General features: G+C 34.9%; 3 protein-coding genes across 3 annotated transcripts; all 3 read left to right on the top strand.

Annotated features, from left to right (window-relative positions):
• Nucleotides 1-1,037: 1,037 nt before the first annotated feature.
• Nucleotides 1,038-7,204, top strand: LOC142640978 (ultraviolet-B receptor UVR8). The gene is made up of 7 exons (XM_075815324.1): nucleotides 1,038-1,485; nucleotides 1,728-2,405; nucleotides 2,968-3,177; nucleotides 3,667-3,777; nucleotides 5,851-6,219; nucleotides 6,350-6,457; nucleotides 6,671-7,204. Exons 2-7 carry the CDS (start codon nucleotides 2,067-2,069, stop codon nucleotides 6,968-6,970), a joined length of 1,437 nt encoding a protein of 478 aa, XP_075671439.1. The 5' UTR covers nucleotides 1,038-1,485; nucleotides 1,728-2,066; the 3' UTR covers nucleotides 6,971-7,204.
• A 3,479-nt stretch (nucleotides 7,205-10,683) lies between these two features.
• Nucleotides 10,684-12,748, top strand: LOC142638922 (FBD-associated F-box protein At3g52670-like). The gene is made up of 3 exons (XM_075812999.1): nucleotides 10,684-11,859; nucleotides 11,957-12,100; nucleotides 12,187-12,748. Exons 1-3 carry the CDS (start codon nucleotides 10,858-10,860, stop codon nucleotides 12,478-12,480), a joined length of 1,440 nt encoding a protein of 479 aa, XP_075669114.1. The 5' UTR covers nucleotides 10,684-10,857; the 3' UTR covers nucleotides 12,481-12,748.
• A 2,516-nt stretch (nucleotides 12,749-15,264) lies between these two features.
• LOC142639588 (uncharacterized) lies at nucleotides 15,265-15,795 on the top strand. Its single transcript, XM_075813747.1, has one exon. The coding sequence runs from the start codon at nucleotides 15,265-15,267 to the stop codon at nucleotides 15,793-15,795; it is 531 nt and encodes a 176-aa protein (XP_075669862.1).
• The last annotated feature ends 535 nt before the right edge of the window (nucleotides 15,796-16,330 follow it).

Raw genomic sequence — 16,330 nt, 5'->3', positions numbered from 1 at the left:
CATAATAAATAAATAATAAATTTCTAATATCAGTTTTATGAAATCAAATGTCATGTAAGTTTGTCCTCAAAAAAAAAAAAAATGTCATGTAAGTTTAACATGACCTTTTAACCAAAAGTTATATGATAACACATTTGCTAGTATTTTTTTTCTTTTATTTTAAAAGTAAAATATTCATCACATTTGATTATAAATTTAATAATTATAATGACAAAAATGATATAAATTTACCTTTAGGTGTCAATCAAAATTATATTAATTTCTAACAACTTAATTTACACTCATATTATTATTATTACTACTTTTATAAAGAGTTTCAACTATAGCGTTCGCTCCTGATGATAGTTATTTAACATAAGATGATAATTTTTTATCATCAGACTAAGACGTTCATCTTATTTTACTTCCCTTTTCTTAAAATTAAATATAAGTTCAATTGATGTTTTTTTTTTTTTTTTTGAAGATAAATAGTAAGGGAATGAGAGGTAGAATTCTGATTCCAAATATAAGATATTACAAAAGATATCATTATCAATTTACCACTAGATTATCACTTGTATAAATACTTTTGAAATCAAACATTAAAAAAAAAAAAAAAAAAAAAAACTTCATGGAATGGTCATATTACAGTTTGGCAACTATAACAAGAACCCAACATAATATCTGTAATAGATGTCAATTAACTTAATTAGTAAAACTCTTATTGTATACAAAATATTTGTGATTGAAACTCGCTTGACAAGACAGACAGAAAATACATGAAAAGTCATGTGATCCAAAATTATAATCAGTCAAAAAAACTAATCCAAAGAATAATAAAATTTGTCATGGTGCAGCACGTGTTCCTCAAGGAAGGCGAGTTTCACATCGACATACTCGCAGAACCACATCCAATAATCCTCAGTTGTAGAGAAAAAACATGTAGCCTCTGACGCAAAAAACCCGTCAATTTGCTGACATGGCACCACTACGGACTTCCACGTAGGGCCAAATTCAGACACAAACAAACGAAACAAACATTAAAAAAAAAAAAAAACAATTCGTGGTATCCACGAAGGAACAGAGCATAGAGCAGAGAGGAGAGAGCAAAAGCTAAAGCCAAATCCAAAAGTAGTTGGAGAAGAAAGAAGAACTCATGAAATTCCACGCACGGAGATTCCTCTTTCTCTGCCTTTAAAACCCAAATTATATTCCTTTAGAAATAAATAAAAGAAAAAGAAAAAAAGTCACAGAGGTCAGAGAGAGAGAGAGAGAGAAAAGCATGACAGAGAGGAAATGGAGCTATAAATAAAGAGAGCTCAAAGCCCTTACTTTAGTGGAAACTTCGTTACTTTCTCACCCAATTGCTTATTTTTCCACTTTTGTATTCTTTTTTATTTATTTGTTTATGTTTTTTTTACTCAATTCTACTAATTCCGTGTTTAATTTATTGAAAATAAAGTCAGGGATCGGCACCGAAAAGCTTCTCTGGTTTCACTTTTCTTGGTAAGATTTCGGCCAATCTTAGGCTTTCCTTTAAGCTAGTATATCATTACATTCATTCCACATTCTGATCTCCAATACCCACATTCTCTTTCACCTACTACTATCGCAAAGTAACTTTTTTTTTAATCTCTTTGATTAATACCCAAATTCTCAATCATTAGCTATTAATCTAATTTGTTTCATATAGTTGTTTTTGTTGTAATTCTATGTAATTTGATGGGTTTTTTGTGCTGAATTTGCAGGTGAAGCCTTTTGCATTTCTTGGACAATCCGGGGTTTGGATTTTTTGATCCATCTGATGATTTATTTCCAAACACAAACACTATATAAGCCACCTGTGACTGTGAATTTTTCATCTAGGCCTCCTTTATACTACTCAATTTCCTATATTTTTCTTCCCTCTGATGTCTTCTTTATATGCTGCTTTAATTGCCTTAGATTTCGTCTCAAAATTTGATATTTCCCGTCTGTGAAGTTGCTTGCTTTGTTGGAATTCAACTTTGAGAGGGAGTGATTGAGGGAAACTAACAAGAAATTGGGTTTCTAATTTTGGGGTTGAAAGAAGTGGCCTTTTTAGTAAAATGGGGGATCGGTTTAGGTCTGTTTCGATTGAGGATTTGCCATCGCATTTGATTTTGGAGATTTTGACCTCTGGCCAGCTTGGTGCCGTTGATCTTGCTTGTTTGGAGTTGACTTCTAGGACTTTTGGTGGCAGTCATGGGTTGTACCCTCATAAATTCCGGTCATTGGTGGACTTTGCGGCATTTCAGCTGTGTGTGTCGAATATTATGTTTGCTTGGATGAGTAGAAATGCTCAGGGAGAGTTGTTTGATCGGTGCAATGGGAACTGGAAGCGGGTTTTGAGGTTCTTGCAGTCGGTGGAGCAATCATCAGAGATGGTCGAGACCTCAGCAGGCAATGTACTATTTCTTTTATATTTGCTGTTGCTTTCATATGAATGAACTATATCTGCATTTTGGAGGTGAAATTTAAGGATAAATGAGCAAGTTTGCTTATTTGTAAAATATTATGAGTTCAAAATGAGTACTTCATTAGTTAGTTGTATGTCTAGTAATAATATTTGAGTAATATTGGAATTTGTGTAGAGGTTACATATGCTTACTAATTGAATTTTTGGTTGATATGGATCCTCAGAATTTTTGGAAAGAGGATAATGTTTAGTTTTAGTTTCACTGAGGTGCTTCACTTTAGTGTACTTCTTGTGCACAGCCTCTTGCCTCTTGGCTTCCCCCACCCCCCCCCCCCCCCCCAAAAAAAAAAAGAGGAGAAATATCATGCACTTCATTAACTAGTACGAAAGTAGAACGTAGCAGCCTTTCAGTTGTTAAGCAGAAGATCATGAGAGAATTTTCTGTACATTCTTTTTTAAATTAATTCAATTACGATGTTATCATTTATGCACCTCCTTTCTCTGTGAGAGTTGTAGCCTAGCTGTAATTTACTATTACTTTCTATGAGCAGATGCAGATTACCACCGGAAGGTATCACACATTGCTGATCAGCAATTCATCAGTGTACACTTGTGGTTCCAGCTTGTGTGGTGTTCTTGGTCATGGTCCTGAAACAACACAATGTGTAGCATTTACCCGGGTTGATTTCCCATCTTTGGCTCATGTTGTGCAAGTTTCAGCCTCCCAAAATCATGCTGCCTTTGTCATGCAGTCCGGAGAGGTTGGTACTCCCTCTCTATCTGTCAAATTTATTCAGGATGAACTGCTAGGTACTACTATGCTCAAGGTAGTTTAGATTAGGCAGTACATCTACCAATAAGCTTTAGCTCAAATCATACTTTTACCCCCAAAAGAGTAGGGAGGGGTTTAGGATGTTGATTCAAGAGCCACTAGATACGTTCAAGATTATTGTACTCAGCAAGAAGCCATTGAGATATATATGTTTCGTGATGAGGAATGTTTGGTGCAGCATTATCCAAGCAACAGATTAGGCTCTAAGCCATTTTCGGTGTTGCCTAGATGCCTAAACTGTGATGATATGCTGTGTCATTCCTATAGATTTTAGTGCATGCTATACCTATTTTGGTGGCAAGTTTTCAAGTATATTTTGCATAGCTCTGTGCAGCACTGGGATACACAGTTTAAACATCTGTTTGATTTGGATGAAGTGGCTGCTGGAATCATGTGATATTGCCCATTATTTATGCAGGTTTTCACATGTGGAGATAATTCATCATTTTGTTGTGGCCACAGAGATACAAGTCGCCCCATTTTTAGGCCTAGGCTTGTTGATGCATTGAAGGCAGTTCCTTGCAAGCAGGTACCTGGACACGCCATTCTTTTATTGCAAAAAATATATTTTGTGGAGAATTTAGTTAATTGAGTTCCAGATTTAATGGATGTAAATTTTTTTTAGATGATGGCTGATATAGATTGGTGTGCTAATGTGTGTTAACTTACACATTATTTTTTTAGTGACTGCACTTTATTAAATACTTTGTTGAATTATATAATTCCCCTATAGTTCAGGGTAGTTAACTTAATTTTAAAATCATGATTTTTGAATGATTATTGTTAACACCCTCAATACTTTACTATTAACTAAAAGTATTAGAAATTCTCATTAGTTATAACCTATGAAGCACGGGTGCGTTTCGGGATTCAGGTGCGGGTGCGGGAGCGGGTGCGGGACTCGGCAATTTTTGAAAAAGTAGGGTGCGGGTTGGCGATTAAAAAATTATTAAAACTATTTTTATTTATATTTTTAATATATTGCTGAGCATACTTTTTTCACATTATATATACATATACCAAATTTAAGACTCTTAATAATAACTATTAACTAAATAAAAAATCAACTATTAACAATTAACTAAGAGTGTGAGTGTGAGAGCTATGATACCTGAGGGGAGACGGAGAGCAGGGGAGACGGAGTGGAGCGTTGAAGGCAGAGAGTGTGAGAGAGCCTAGCACAGCTGAAGAGTGAAGGTAGAGAGTGGGAGAGATGCGCAAGAAATATGAAGAGGGAGAGGGCTGAGTCGGCTGAGAGCTATGGAGCATGGACTGAGTGAAAACTGAAGAGAAATGAGTGTATGTGTTATAGGGTTTTGGTTTTTTTTTTTTCTAAACAGTGCGTTTGCACCTTTTTTTTTTTTTCCGGCCAAGTTAAACGGTGTGTTTCACACCTGTTTTTTTTTTTTTTTTTTGAATTTCGGCCGTATCGGCCGATTTGCGCTGATATCGGTGTCGCGCCCGATACGGACCGATTCAGGCCGAATCAGAAAAAATATTTTTTTAATGTCCAACGCCGCACGGACGCGCAGGCGACACGGTTGCCTGCGCGTCCCCGTGTCGTGCCGCGTTGGACATGGGTGCGGCGGCCCAAATGCCGCACCCATGCTTCCTAGGTTATAACTAAAACATATCTTAACCCAAAAAAAAAAAAAATCATGTGAAAAATGATTGAGCCTCTGATACAATATATGAGAATTGTGAAATTATATAATAATGGGTCTTTACCTTTGAATTTTATTTTTTTACTTTTTGTATTTTATTCTTCCAAGAGCCTTGTAGTGTTTCCAACTGGCACCACGTAGTGTTTCACGGAGATGTCCAAGGTTCAAATCGCCCCTCCAACTATTGAATTAATGATAATAATGTCATTTAACTTTCACAAGTAAATTAATATTATAAGCTCCTGCAGATGCTGCTTGCACCACATGGACTCCCTTTTCTTTTATTTTCTTTTTTGGTTATATGGCGTATAATTACTACATTAAAATATAGTAAAGTAATCAATGTAGGTGTTTGAAATGAAACTCTATTGCCAAAGTTTCAAAAGGTTTTAAAAATATTACTGTGATTAAATTCTACTATCAAGAGTTTCTGGAAATTAACACAAAGTTTCATTATTTATTTTATTCAGTTTAATTTTCTATAATTTTTTTTTTTGTTTTAATAATAAAAAATAGGTCTTATATGTCATGTTTGTACTATATGTGGTTCAGAGTATTACAAGTTGTACAACACAATCTCACCATGTGACTTGTTATAAGTGCATTAAAATTATTAACATTGTTTGTTCTAATTAAAAAGCTATACCAAAATTTTCAAGAAATTCAGAATATTAATTCTTAAATATAAAATATTTCATAAAAATTAAAGGAGCTTCATTTACTTTTAATGATAATATTATAGTTTTGGTTTTAATAAAGATTTGGTCTTACATGATGTACTTTTCGCCATATTACTTGAAGGATTGTTTTCTTCAATTCTTATTACTCAATTTCAATTATATTATTAAAATACTTTTAATTTACATATAATTTTCTACTACTCTGTGAGGTGCATGGTACTAGTATATTTAATATTAATGAGTTAGAACCTGTTTCAGGTTGCTGCAGGGCTCAATTTCACTGTGTTCCTCACAAGACAAGGGCAGGTTTATACATGTGGGTCCAACACACATGGGCAGCTTGGTCATGGTGATACCCTAGACAGACCAACTCCCAAAATTGTTGAAGTGCTTGAGGGAGTTGGTTCTGTAGTTCAGATTGCTGCAGGTCCAAGTTATGTGTTAGCTGTAACTGACAGCGGGGCAGTCTACTCGTTTGGTTCAGGTTCTAATTTCTGTCTTGGCCATGGAGAGCAGCATGATGAGTTCCAACCACGTGCAATCCAGACTTTCCGGAGAAAGGGTATTCATGTGGTTCGTGTCTCTGCTGGTGATGAGCATGCCGTTGCACTTGACTCCAGTGGACTTGTTAGTCTCTAAATTCAAGATCATTATTATTCTTACTATGGCCAAGAGCTTGTCTTTTCTGATTGAATGTGCCTGGTTTTTGTTTACTCAAGTTCTTACAAGTTCCAACTTTCTGCTATGGTGGTTGTAGGTATATACTTGGGGCAAAGGCTACTGCGGTGCACTAGGCCATGGTGATGAAGCTGATAAAACTACTCCAGCACTCCTGAACTGCCTTAAGAGCCATCTTGCTGTGCAGGTTTGATTCGTCCATATATTTTTGTCATTTTTAATAATATTCATTATTATGTATACCAAGTAAATTGCTATTATGCAACATCTTTTTTGTTAAAAAAGATATAGTAGATTATTAACAAGGAAATGGAACCTTTGGTGTTGCAAAACTTTTGAAAGCACCACCTCCTCTACTCCTTGTGACTGAGATTGCTGATTCCTACCTATGATCCTGTAGGTATGTGCAAGAAAGAGGAAAACCTTTGTTCTAGTAGATGATGGATCGGTTTATGGCTTTGGGTGGATGGGGTTTGGTAGCCTTGGGTTCCCAGAGCGGGGAGTATCTGATAAAGTCATGAGGCCCGGAATCCTTGAATGCTTAAGAGGGCACCATGTATCTCAAATTAGTACTGGGTTGTACCACACAGTTGTTGTCACTAACCGTGGAAAAATCTTTGGGTTTGGGGACAATGAAAGAGCACAGCTTGGGCATGACACCTTGAGAATAAGCCTTGAACCTACTGAAATTTTCATGTGAGAAATGACAGATGATACAAATGCTGTTTCAGATAGTGAATGACATTCAAGGAGCTATCATCTGCTTTGTGCTGCCTATTTAATGTAACTTTGTATCAGAAGTGAACACCATAAGATTTTTCTTTTTTGTATTCTTGTTGAATTGCATTACCAAAAAAAAAAAAAGAAGAAGAAGGAATTGTTATGTACTTTAAATTATTGTTGTATTAAAGATTAATTTTGTAGCATTTAAAAATTCTTTCTTCTGGTAATTATTTGTTGAGATATTAAATTGCATAGAGAGCCTAAAAGCTCTGCATATTTCCTTTGATAGGCAAAATGTGAACTTGGGCTCTTTGGAAGGGATCAGAAGAGAATTCAACTCTTAAGAAGTACTTTAGAGAAAATCTGTCTTCTAGGTTTGCCTTGGACCTCAGCCCTCACGAAGAAGTACCTCAATAATCAAAACTCACCTTAAGAGAAAATCATCTAGGCTATGATGAAGCACGTGTAGAAAATCTCAGATTTAGTTTTAGCTTCTGTTACGTGAGTTGTTACTTGATAGCACAGGTAAAGCTTGTAACAGATTTTGGTTAGATTATTTCCTCTATTAGTTCCGTCAGATTTTGTTAAAATGCAAGCTAGGAAAATATTTTACAAAATTGTAATTTCAATTATAGTTGAGAAGATGAGGATGATAATTTTTTGATAGAAGTGATTGGCGTTCAATTTTTAATAATTGCTCTTTTATTATTATTCTTAGAGTATTCGCATTAGTCTGTCTGAACTTTTCCGTCTATTTTAACATAAGAACCTATTATTTTTTAATTACATAGCTATTTTGCAAAAACATCCACATTAAATGATTTATTATACACTACATTTTCTTTAAATAATAATTTTTAATTCATTTCTTATTATTATTTCACCAACCAACACACTCTCTCCCTTCCTTTTTTGGACATTAAAGAGTGTCAAGAGGAGAGAGAGAGAGAGATAAAGATAGTTTAACAAGGGAAAGAGAAAAAATAAAATAAAATAATAAAATAGAAAGCTACAGTAATTATGTATATTTACACGGTTACTGTAGTAATAATATATATGTATAGTGTTATAGATGAAGTGGTGTGGGTAGTTTTTGAAAAAAATATGTAAAATTGACCACTTTTTTTTTTTTTTTTTTGCACTGATTGGTGCGAGTGCTCTAATAATTGTTCTTTTATCATTTGATTAAGATATCAAGTGACAAGGGATTTAAACTCATATTTCTTATTCAACAACAAAAATTTTTAATTAAAATTATCGATGTTATTGGACATTCATAGAAGCATCTTGTTTATCCACCTAACTGAGAAGTGGAGAGCAAGCATTTTATTTATTTATTTTTAAAATTTTGGAGAAACAAACCCATAACAAGGAGATGATGGAACAAGGTTTTAATACAAAGACACCACAAAATTCACTCAAAAGTTAGGGAGATCAAAAAGTGTGAGGAAGGAAAATGAGGAGATGATAGGAAAGTCATTAGTTTGATTGGGAGAGTGGAAAATGGGAGGGATGAAATAATCATTTATTTGGTTGAAAGAAAAAAGAAAAGAAATGTAAGATGATAGATTATGCAATTTGTCTAAATTCACTCTTATGTCCTAATTTCATTAATATAGAATAAGAAATAATTTCTTTGTAATAACTAATAAGATATTGCTTATTTATCAATTAAAATTAATAAAATAATGTTTTATAAAAATTAAAACATTATACCTACTGTAGTGGTGAAAAGCTCATATAAGGATATTGGGTTGTGGGCCGCATTCGAGGACATCAGATAGCCCGAAGACAAATAAGCGTTGACGAAGGCGGGTAAGTTATTAAGCCAAAGAAGAGATGAAGTCATGGTAAACAGGTGATGTTGTCCGAGAAGTTACTCCTCAAATGGTAGATTAGAGGCCTGAAGTCCAACCACCTATCAAGCCCTAAGCAGTGGGCAACCATGCTTGGGAGGATAAACTTCAATGAGAGGTGAGTCACTAGAGAGATGAGAAAGATCTGGGCATAAAGTTGCTACTACCGTATTGAATGTTCTGCATCTAACCTCTTGGCTGCATTAATGTAAAAGTGATACCTAAACAGTAGTTTCCAGCCTTATAGCTACCCACAGAGACTTCCAGAAGATGCTAATGGGATTGATCTACACGTGGAAGGTTGGGATGAAAGAAGAGAAGGAGATATAAAAGGGAAGAATCCTATGATAGAAGGGGGCATCTGAGATGGAGAAAGAGAGAAAAACACTGTATAATTAAGAACTTGAGCATTTGTTTAAGTCCAAGAAAAACATATATATAAGAGCAGACATTCCTTGGACTTGCCTGAGGAGCATCCTTCTTTGTCCAAAGTGTCTCTCTTACTTGTTCTGACAGTAACTGGTCTATCATCTAACTCATTGAACGTTCAATATTTGGCACATTCTCTAACAAATTCATTACTTTGGGCTTTTTGGGGCCATTGTCTATGCCATTTGGGCTGTGGTGCCAATTGTGCCTTTACACCAATTATACACACACACACACACACGCATATATAAATAACTGTATAATTAAAAAAAAAAAAAAAGGAGGTAAGGTAACATGGAATAATGTTTAAAAATGAGATAGAGAATTGTAAGAAGTTGAAATCCAATAGGACATATGAATTTATTGATTGAGATAAGAATTGTGATAAGTAAAAAAAATTGAGATTTGAACAAAAGAAAGATGATATAGTGATAAAAATTTGTGATAACTGTATAGAATTTGAATAACAAAAATTTTGGAATGTTTTAAAGATTTAAAAAAAAAAAAATCATAGGAATTTCAGGATAAGAATGAGTAATTTTTACTTTATACGTGAGGTAGGTTTTTTCTTTTAGAAGAAGTAATTTTGTATTTTTTATAAAGATAATTGAAGTATTTGAATTCAAATAGATAACAAATACAGATAAGAATTAGACATTTGAGTACAAATGGGTGGTGAGAATGACATTTTTTTTTTCTTTTATACGTGAGATAGTATTACTGTTTTAATATATTTATTTTTTCTTTTTTTCAAAATTTGTATGAGGATATTTTGGTAAGCCAAAAATTAAAGGCGAAATAAGAGAATCTCTTATATGTATATACTGGCTTCTGCGCATGCACTTACACGTGTGTTTAGAAGTTCTTCTATTTTTTTGAGTAAAGGTTACTACATAATAATTTGCATATATGATAATTTAAAAATATATATATATTTTTTTCAAACAAATAAAAAAGATAAACTTTAGAAATAAACACTAACTGTAATTTCTTTATTAAATGTGAATGAGAAAAAAATTCTAAAATTTAAGAATTCTCTTTTTGAATTTGAAATAAAATTTATTATTTGATATTTATGACCTTATTTTTAAATTAAGTTACTTTTTATTAATAAGGGTATTTTTAAACCATATAAAAATTCTGTTAAAAGGAGAATCTTTTTTTTATTTTATATATATATATATATTTTACCAAAAAAAAAAATATATTTTTCTCTATGTTATTATATTTATTACATTTTTTTTTTAGAAAAAAAAAAAAGGATACTGAACAAGCTGAAAATGAAAGTAAAAAAACAAGGAAAAAAAAGAAGGTATACGACGTTTACAAAAGAGAAAAAAAGAAAACAGTATTGCCCCGAAAAAAGAAAATAAGAGAGAGAACAAGAGGAAAAATGAGAGAGGGAGAGATGATTGTTGTTGTCCTCCCTGTTCAACGTCAGAAAAGAGGGGCAAAAATGTAGGTAGATTTCGAAGCACAACCATTGCGATAGTTTTCAATTGGGGAAGTCCAAACCTCACCATTATTCTCCAGGTACATTCTAAGCTTGTGCCTCCACCAAAATTAAGCCCCTGAATTAATGGCTGAATCCACCTCAATACTCTCGAAACCAACTGACCCAAACGAAGCAACAGTGGTCGAAGACAAGATAAGCAATCTACCGGACTCTCTCCTCTGTCACATCCTCTCTTTTCTCACAACCAAAGAGGCTGTTGTCACAAGCATTTTGTCGAGCAGGTGGAAGACACTCTGGATTCTTGTGCCAAAGCTCGACTTTCACAGCGACGAATTTGCGGAGATATTTTCTTCAGATGAGGAGGAGCAAAGTCCTAATCATCATCATCATCAACATCAATGGAATAATAATGGGTATCGTTTTACGTTTGCGCATATCGTGTCAAGGGTCTGGGCTCTTCGCAGTCGTAGCCGCAGCAATGCTTATCCCATCAAACACTTTCGCCTCTACTGGCTTTCTGCCGACCCAATCCATGTCGACTCATGGGTACGCGCCGCGATTTCGCCTGACTTGGAAGAGCTCGATCTCCTCATTACTCCTCCAAAACCTTTCAACATCCCCTCTACCTTGTTTAATTATGCTAAATCATTACTTGTTTTGAAATTAAAGGAAGGTATTATTGTTAATCCTCCTCCTTCTTCTTTCGGCTTCCCTAATCTCAAGACTCTGCTACTTCACAGAGTCCGGTATGCAAACCGCGACAGTTTCTCCAAACTCCTCAGTTGCTGCCCGGTCCTCCAAAATTTGCATGTACAATCATATGTGGGGGCCATTTATACCAATTTTAAAATCATTGTACCTACACTCAAAACATTACATTTATATATACCTCGTCTTCTTCGTCACTACAAACTTGAGATAAATGCCCCAGCTCTCGAGTGCCTTTATTTCAGAGGTTATATTATTGAAGACCTTTTGTTGGGAAATCTTTCTAACTTAGTTGAAGCTGACGTTGGGGTTGGGGTTGATTTTGATGATAGTGAAGATTATGGAAATAGGGTTAGGGGCTTCATCGGAGAACTCTCTAATGTCAAATCCCTTCATTTGGACTCATTTTTGACACTGGTAAATTAAATAAAAAGCACTTTTTTATTCTTTTCATGTTCTATTATTAAACGACTAATCACTTGTATATTGTTGTGATTATTATGTTGTTGTGCAGTGCCTTTGTTATGCTACTGAATTAGATCTTCCCATGTTTCATAATTTGGCTTTCTTATACTTTAAAGCTGGTGCTTGTTTGTGGCATGTGCTCCCACACTTGCTTCATCGAGCTCCTAATCTTGCAGTACTTGTCTTTGAGAAGGTACGCTATGCTCAAATGATGAAATGTCTTTTTTTCTCAAATAATCCTGAATTAATCTAAATAACTACTTTATCTTCTGTTGTTAGGAATTCGAAGAATTTTACGTTTGCGATAAGGAAGATACTTCCATCATAAAATGGATGTCTTATGAGGACGTTCCTATATGTATATCATCGCACCTCAAGACATTTCATTTTATAGGATTTAAAGGGTTAACTTATGAGCTGGAATTTGTTGGACATATCCTTAAGACGGCAAGATTTTTAAAGACAATGACAATCTCTTCTGCTGATATAGATTCAGAGGAGAAGTTTCGTGTTCTCAAGGAGTTATTGATGTTACCAAGGGAATCCAGGACTTGTCAAATTGCATTTAACTGAAGTATATTTCGTTATGATTTCTCTCTCAGTTACTAAAGCACTGTATTTGGTTCATTTGAATCAAGGCAGGTAAAAGTAGGAAAGATAAATCCAACAAGTCTGATTTACTGTGCTTTTAAGCAGTGATGTTGCCTTGTTCATTTATTTCATACCCAAGTCTTGGAAAATGTTGTTAACCTATTTCTATTTTAGTAGAAACAGTATGACAGAGCTGCTGATGTTAAAATCAAAATATATTGCAAGTAAATTATTGTGGCAGCTTTTCCTGGATGTCTTCATGTTTATTTTCTCTACACTCTCTTTTGATTTTTTTAAAGTGTGTTTTTTTGGATATCATAGAGAACCTTTCTAAGGAAGAGTCTTTTGGACTCACCTCTAGGTAGTAAAACCTACGGGCAAATGACCCCACTCACAAGAACCAACATTCAGCTGCACACTTGTTCCCCAATCAACATACTGCATGCACATGTTTGTAGATGGCTTGTGTGTGGAGTTGCCTTTTCGTTTAGTTACACACATGGTAATGGAATCAAGAATTTAGAGTATAGTCCAGTATATCATATTTGGAGGCTCATTAATTAACCAGATGCAAAATTCATCATGGAGTATCAAGAGTTTGGACATGGAATTTTGAAATATACTTTATAGACTCAATGGTTCCTTGAAAAAGTATTTGGAAGTCTTAGATTCCTTCAAGTGTTGCCTTCTTTATTTGGACTGCTTCCTTAGGGAGAAGTTTAACAGCAGGGTATTTGAAGAAGAGAAATGTAAATTTGGTTAGTTGGTGTTCTATGTGTAAGTAGTAAAGGATGATGGGTGAGTAATTTGCTATTACATGGCCCTTTTGCAAGTGAGTTATGGGATATGGTTTTTGGGTTATTCAGAGTTCATTGGGTGATGCCTAAGGATGTTGTAGATTTACTAGTTTGCTGCCAAGGCCGGTTGGGAAGACATAGAAATAGCGTAATTTGGAGGTCATTCCTCTTTGTGTAATGTGATGCATTTAGCATGAAAGAGATGCTAGAATTTTTTAGGGATGTGAGCAGTTTATCTTAAAAGTGAAGATGCAATTCTTTTGAACTTTGCTTGAGTGGATGATGGCTACATTAGCATATCCCTTCTATACATAATTAGAGATTACGGATCGTTGTAATCTTTGAACCTAAATTTGTTATTCATTTAGTATACCCCTTCCATTCTTCATGTTTTATTTTTCTTTTCAAGTAAATTTATTAATTATCAGGGAAAAAAAGGTCATGCATTTTATTTTTTAAAACAGCAGAATTTCCCCTTCCTTCATCCTTTAACCCACTCAAGAAGCAACTGTGGTTCAGAAAATCCTAGGATTTTGTTAGATAGAGCTTCGAATTAGCTTTTGTAAGTTGCCATACTAGAAGTTTGGTTGAGCCTAGATATAACCTCTCCATTGGATCATCAAATGTGGTTGTGCCAAATTGAATTTGCAGAGCGTTGACAGATGCCTTCCAGCCAACAAACAATCCAGCAGTCTCGGCATCCAGAAACCACACCAATGCTTCTTTATTATCCATGTGATATGATGGCATCAGGACCATTTGATGCTCAGGCATATTACAATAAAAGAACTGATTAGCCTTGTGAATCTAGCAGGCTGGATCATTTCCTTGGAATCTGGGGAATTCAAATTTCAAGGGCTTGGTTTGGCTAACCAATGCAGACTCTGTAACTATTGAATTGCTAGGAACGTGGTAGCCTTGAGGCCCTGATTGCTTCCTTCTTTCTTCTGATTCAACCATTTTTTGTATTAACAAATTAACAAACTGTAGCTGTTAATGAATTTCTTGTAATGCCTGATCGTGGTGATCAGTGATCTTGGTTAAGGTTGTAATCTTTTCATTGTTTGGGAAGTTGATCAAGTTTCTGTCATCATGAGAGTGATAGGATAGAACTGCTTTGACACCAAAGGGAATTAGATTTTTCTTAGGGTAGTGTTTACTGTTTAGGTGATATTTGGAGTAGGTTGCTTCAACGGAACCTGGCCTCCTAAAATAAAAGAGAGTTTAGAGAAGGAAGAAGAGTTTAGAACTTGCAAAGAATCTTATTACTTCAATGAATATCGCATACAATCTGTCCTAGTCCTTTAAACAAGCTATTCGATCTTCTAACTACCTGGCAGTTGGTAGTTAGTGTAAACTAAGTCCTAATTAACCACATGCTGTATAGTTGTTCGGCACATGGTTAATTATAGAGCTAGTTAGCTGCATTAGAGTCAAGTACTTCAAAAATGTCCACCAATTAAAGCAAGAATAAGCTTGAGTACAAGTAAGCTAACAAAGACTAGAGTAAGCTAATTACAAGTATCAATACAACGCAGCAAGAACTCCACTCATGCTGCAGTGATACAGCAGCAGCTATGTAACAGCCACACAGTAGCTCAACTGATGCAGACAGCAGGTGGCAGACTATGCAGAAATGCAACCAGAAAAAAGTTTAAGCTGCAACAGACAACATGCATTGCCGAAGCATGGCGGGTAGCTAGTCCAGTCTTGAGGGTCTTAACCGTTTTTTTTTTTTTTTTGGGCTCAAACCTTAAATTGCCAGCCTTTAGTAGTCAAAATCATATATATAGTTACATGTCCTTCATTTCTCTCTCGTCACAAGGCCAACAATTAAAGATCCCTAATTTTAGCTTTATATATATATATATATATATATATATATATATATATATATATATATATATATATATAATCCATGAATATTATTGCCAGACCTCCTTGAAAACGCCGCTTTCATTTTGAAGCAATGTGGACGAAGAGGGATGATTGCAGGGAGGTTATTAAAGATGTTTGGGAAAGCAGCATTGATATGAATAGCCCTGATGGCTTGGCTGAAGGACTTAAAAGGTGTGCAGCTGATTTATCACATTGGAACAGAAATGTTTTTGGTCATGTGTCGAGACAAATCCAAGCCAAAAGGAAAGTTTTTAATTCTCTAATTCTCCAAGATAGGGATGGCTGTCATGGTGCAAAAATAATCAGGCTTAGAAAGGAGATAAATGATCTTCTGGATAGTGAGGAAATCATGTGGAGTCAACGTTCAAAGGCTCTTTGGCTAAAGGAGGGTGATCGGAACACAAAATTTTTCCACCATCGTGCCTCTGAAAGACGAAGGAAAAACACCATTAATGGAATCTGGGATGCTAATGGAATCTGGTGTGAGACAGAAGAGAGTATAGCTGCAGCTGCCTTATCATATTTTGAAAACCTCTTCACCACCTCCCGTCCTAGCAGAATCCGAGAGGTAATATGCTCTATACCCACACGGGTCACCTAGGAAATGAATCAACAGCTTATTAAGGAGTTTTCAAGGGAGGAAGTCCTGATAGCTCTTCGACAAATGCACCCCACCAAGACCCCAGGACCAGATGGTATGCCAGCTATATTTTATAAAAAATATTGGAGTATTGTAGGAAATAATGTTACAAACATGGTTCTTAATGTTCTTAATACAAACATGTCTATAGCTGAAATTAATAGAACCAATATTACTCTTGTGCCAAAGGTTAAGAATCCATCAAAGATGTCCAAATTTAGGCCAATCAGTCTTAGTAATGTGGCCTATAAGCTTGTTGCAAAAGTCTTAGCTAATAGACTAAAAGCTGTCTTGCCTTGTATTATATCTGAAAATCAGAGCGCATTCCTCTCTAAAAGGCTGATTACAGACAATGTTTTGGTTGCTTTTGAAATTATGCATTATCTGAATAATAAGAGAGAGGCAAGGATAGTTTTATGTCTATAAAGCTTGATATGAGTAAAGCTTTTGACAGGGTTGAGTGGGGCTTTGTTGAAGCTATCATGGAAAAATTAGG

Source organism: Castanea sativa, chromosome 6 (genome assembly GCF_040712315.1).
Source record: "Castanea sativa cultivar Marrone di Chiusa Pesio chromosome 6, ASM4071231v1".
NCBI classification, from domain to species: Eukaryota; Viridiplantae; Streptophyta; class Magnoliopsida; order Fagales; family Fagaceae; genus Castanea; species Castanea sativa.
This window is presented reverse-complemented; position numbering and strand designations above follow the sequence as displayed.

Bases quoted from the DNA above. Each gene is read 5' to 3' on its own strand.
- LOC142640978 (XM_075815324.1), top strand. From the start codon at position 2,067: ATGGGGGATCGGTTTAGGTCTGTTTCGATTGAGGATTTGCCATCGCAT. The intron at 2,406-2,967 runs GTACTATTTCTT...TTCTATGAGCAG, and splicing joins TCGAGACCTCAGCAGGCAAT to ATGCAGATTACCACCGGAAG. The intron at 3,778-5,850 runs GTACCTGGACAC...AACCTGTTTCAG, and splicing joins AGGCAGTTCCTTGCAAGCAG to GTTGCTGCAGGGCTCAATTT.
- LOC142638922 (XM_075812999.1), top strand. From the start codon at position 10,858: ATGGCTGAATCCACCTCAATACTCTCGAAACCAACTGACCCAAACGAA. The intron at 11,860-11,956 runs GTAAATTAAATA...GTTGTTGTGCAG, and splicing joins TGGACTCATTTTTGACACTG to TGCCTTTGTTATGCTACTGA. The intron at 12,101-12,186 runs GTACGCTATGCT...TTCTGTTGTTAG, and splicing joins CAGTACTTGTCTTTGAGAAG to GAATTCGAAGAATTTTACGT.
- LOC142639588 (XM_075813747.1), top strand. From the start codon at position 15,265: ATGTGGACGAAGAGGGATGATTGCAGGGAGGTTATTAAAGATGTTTGG.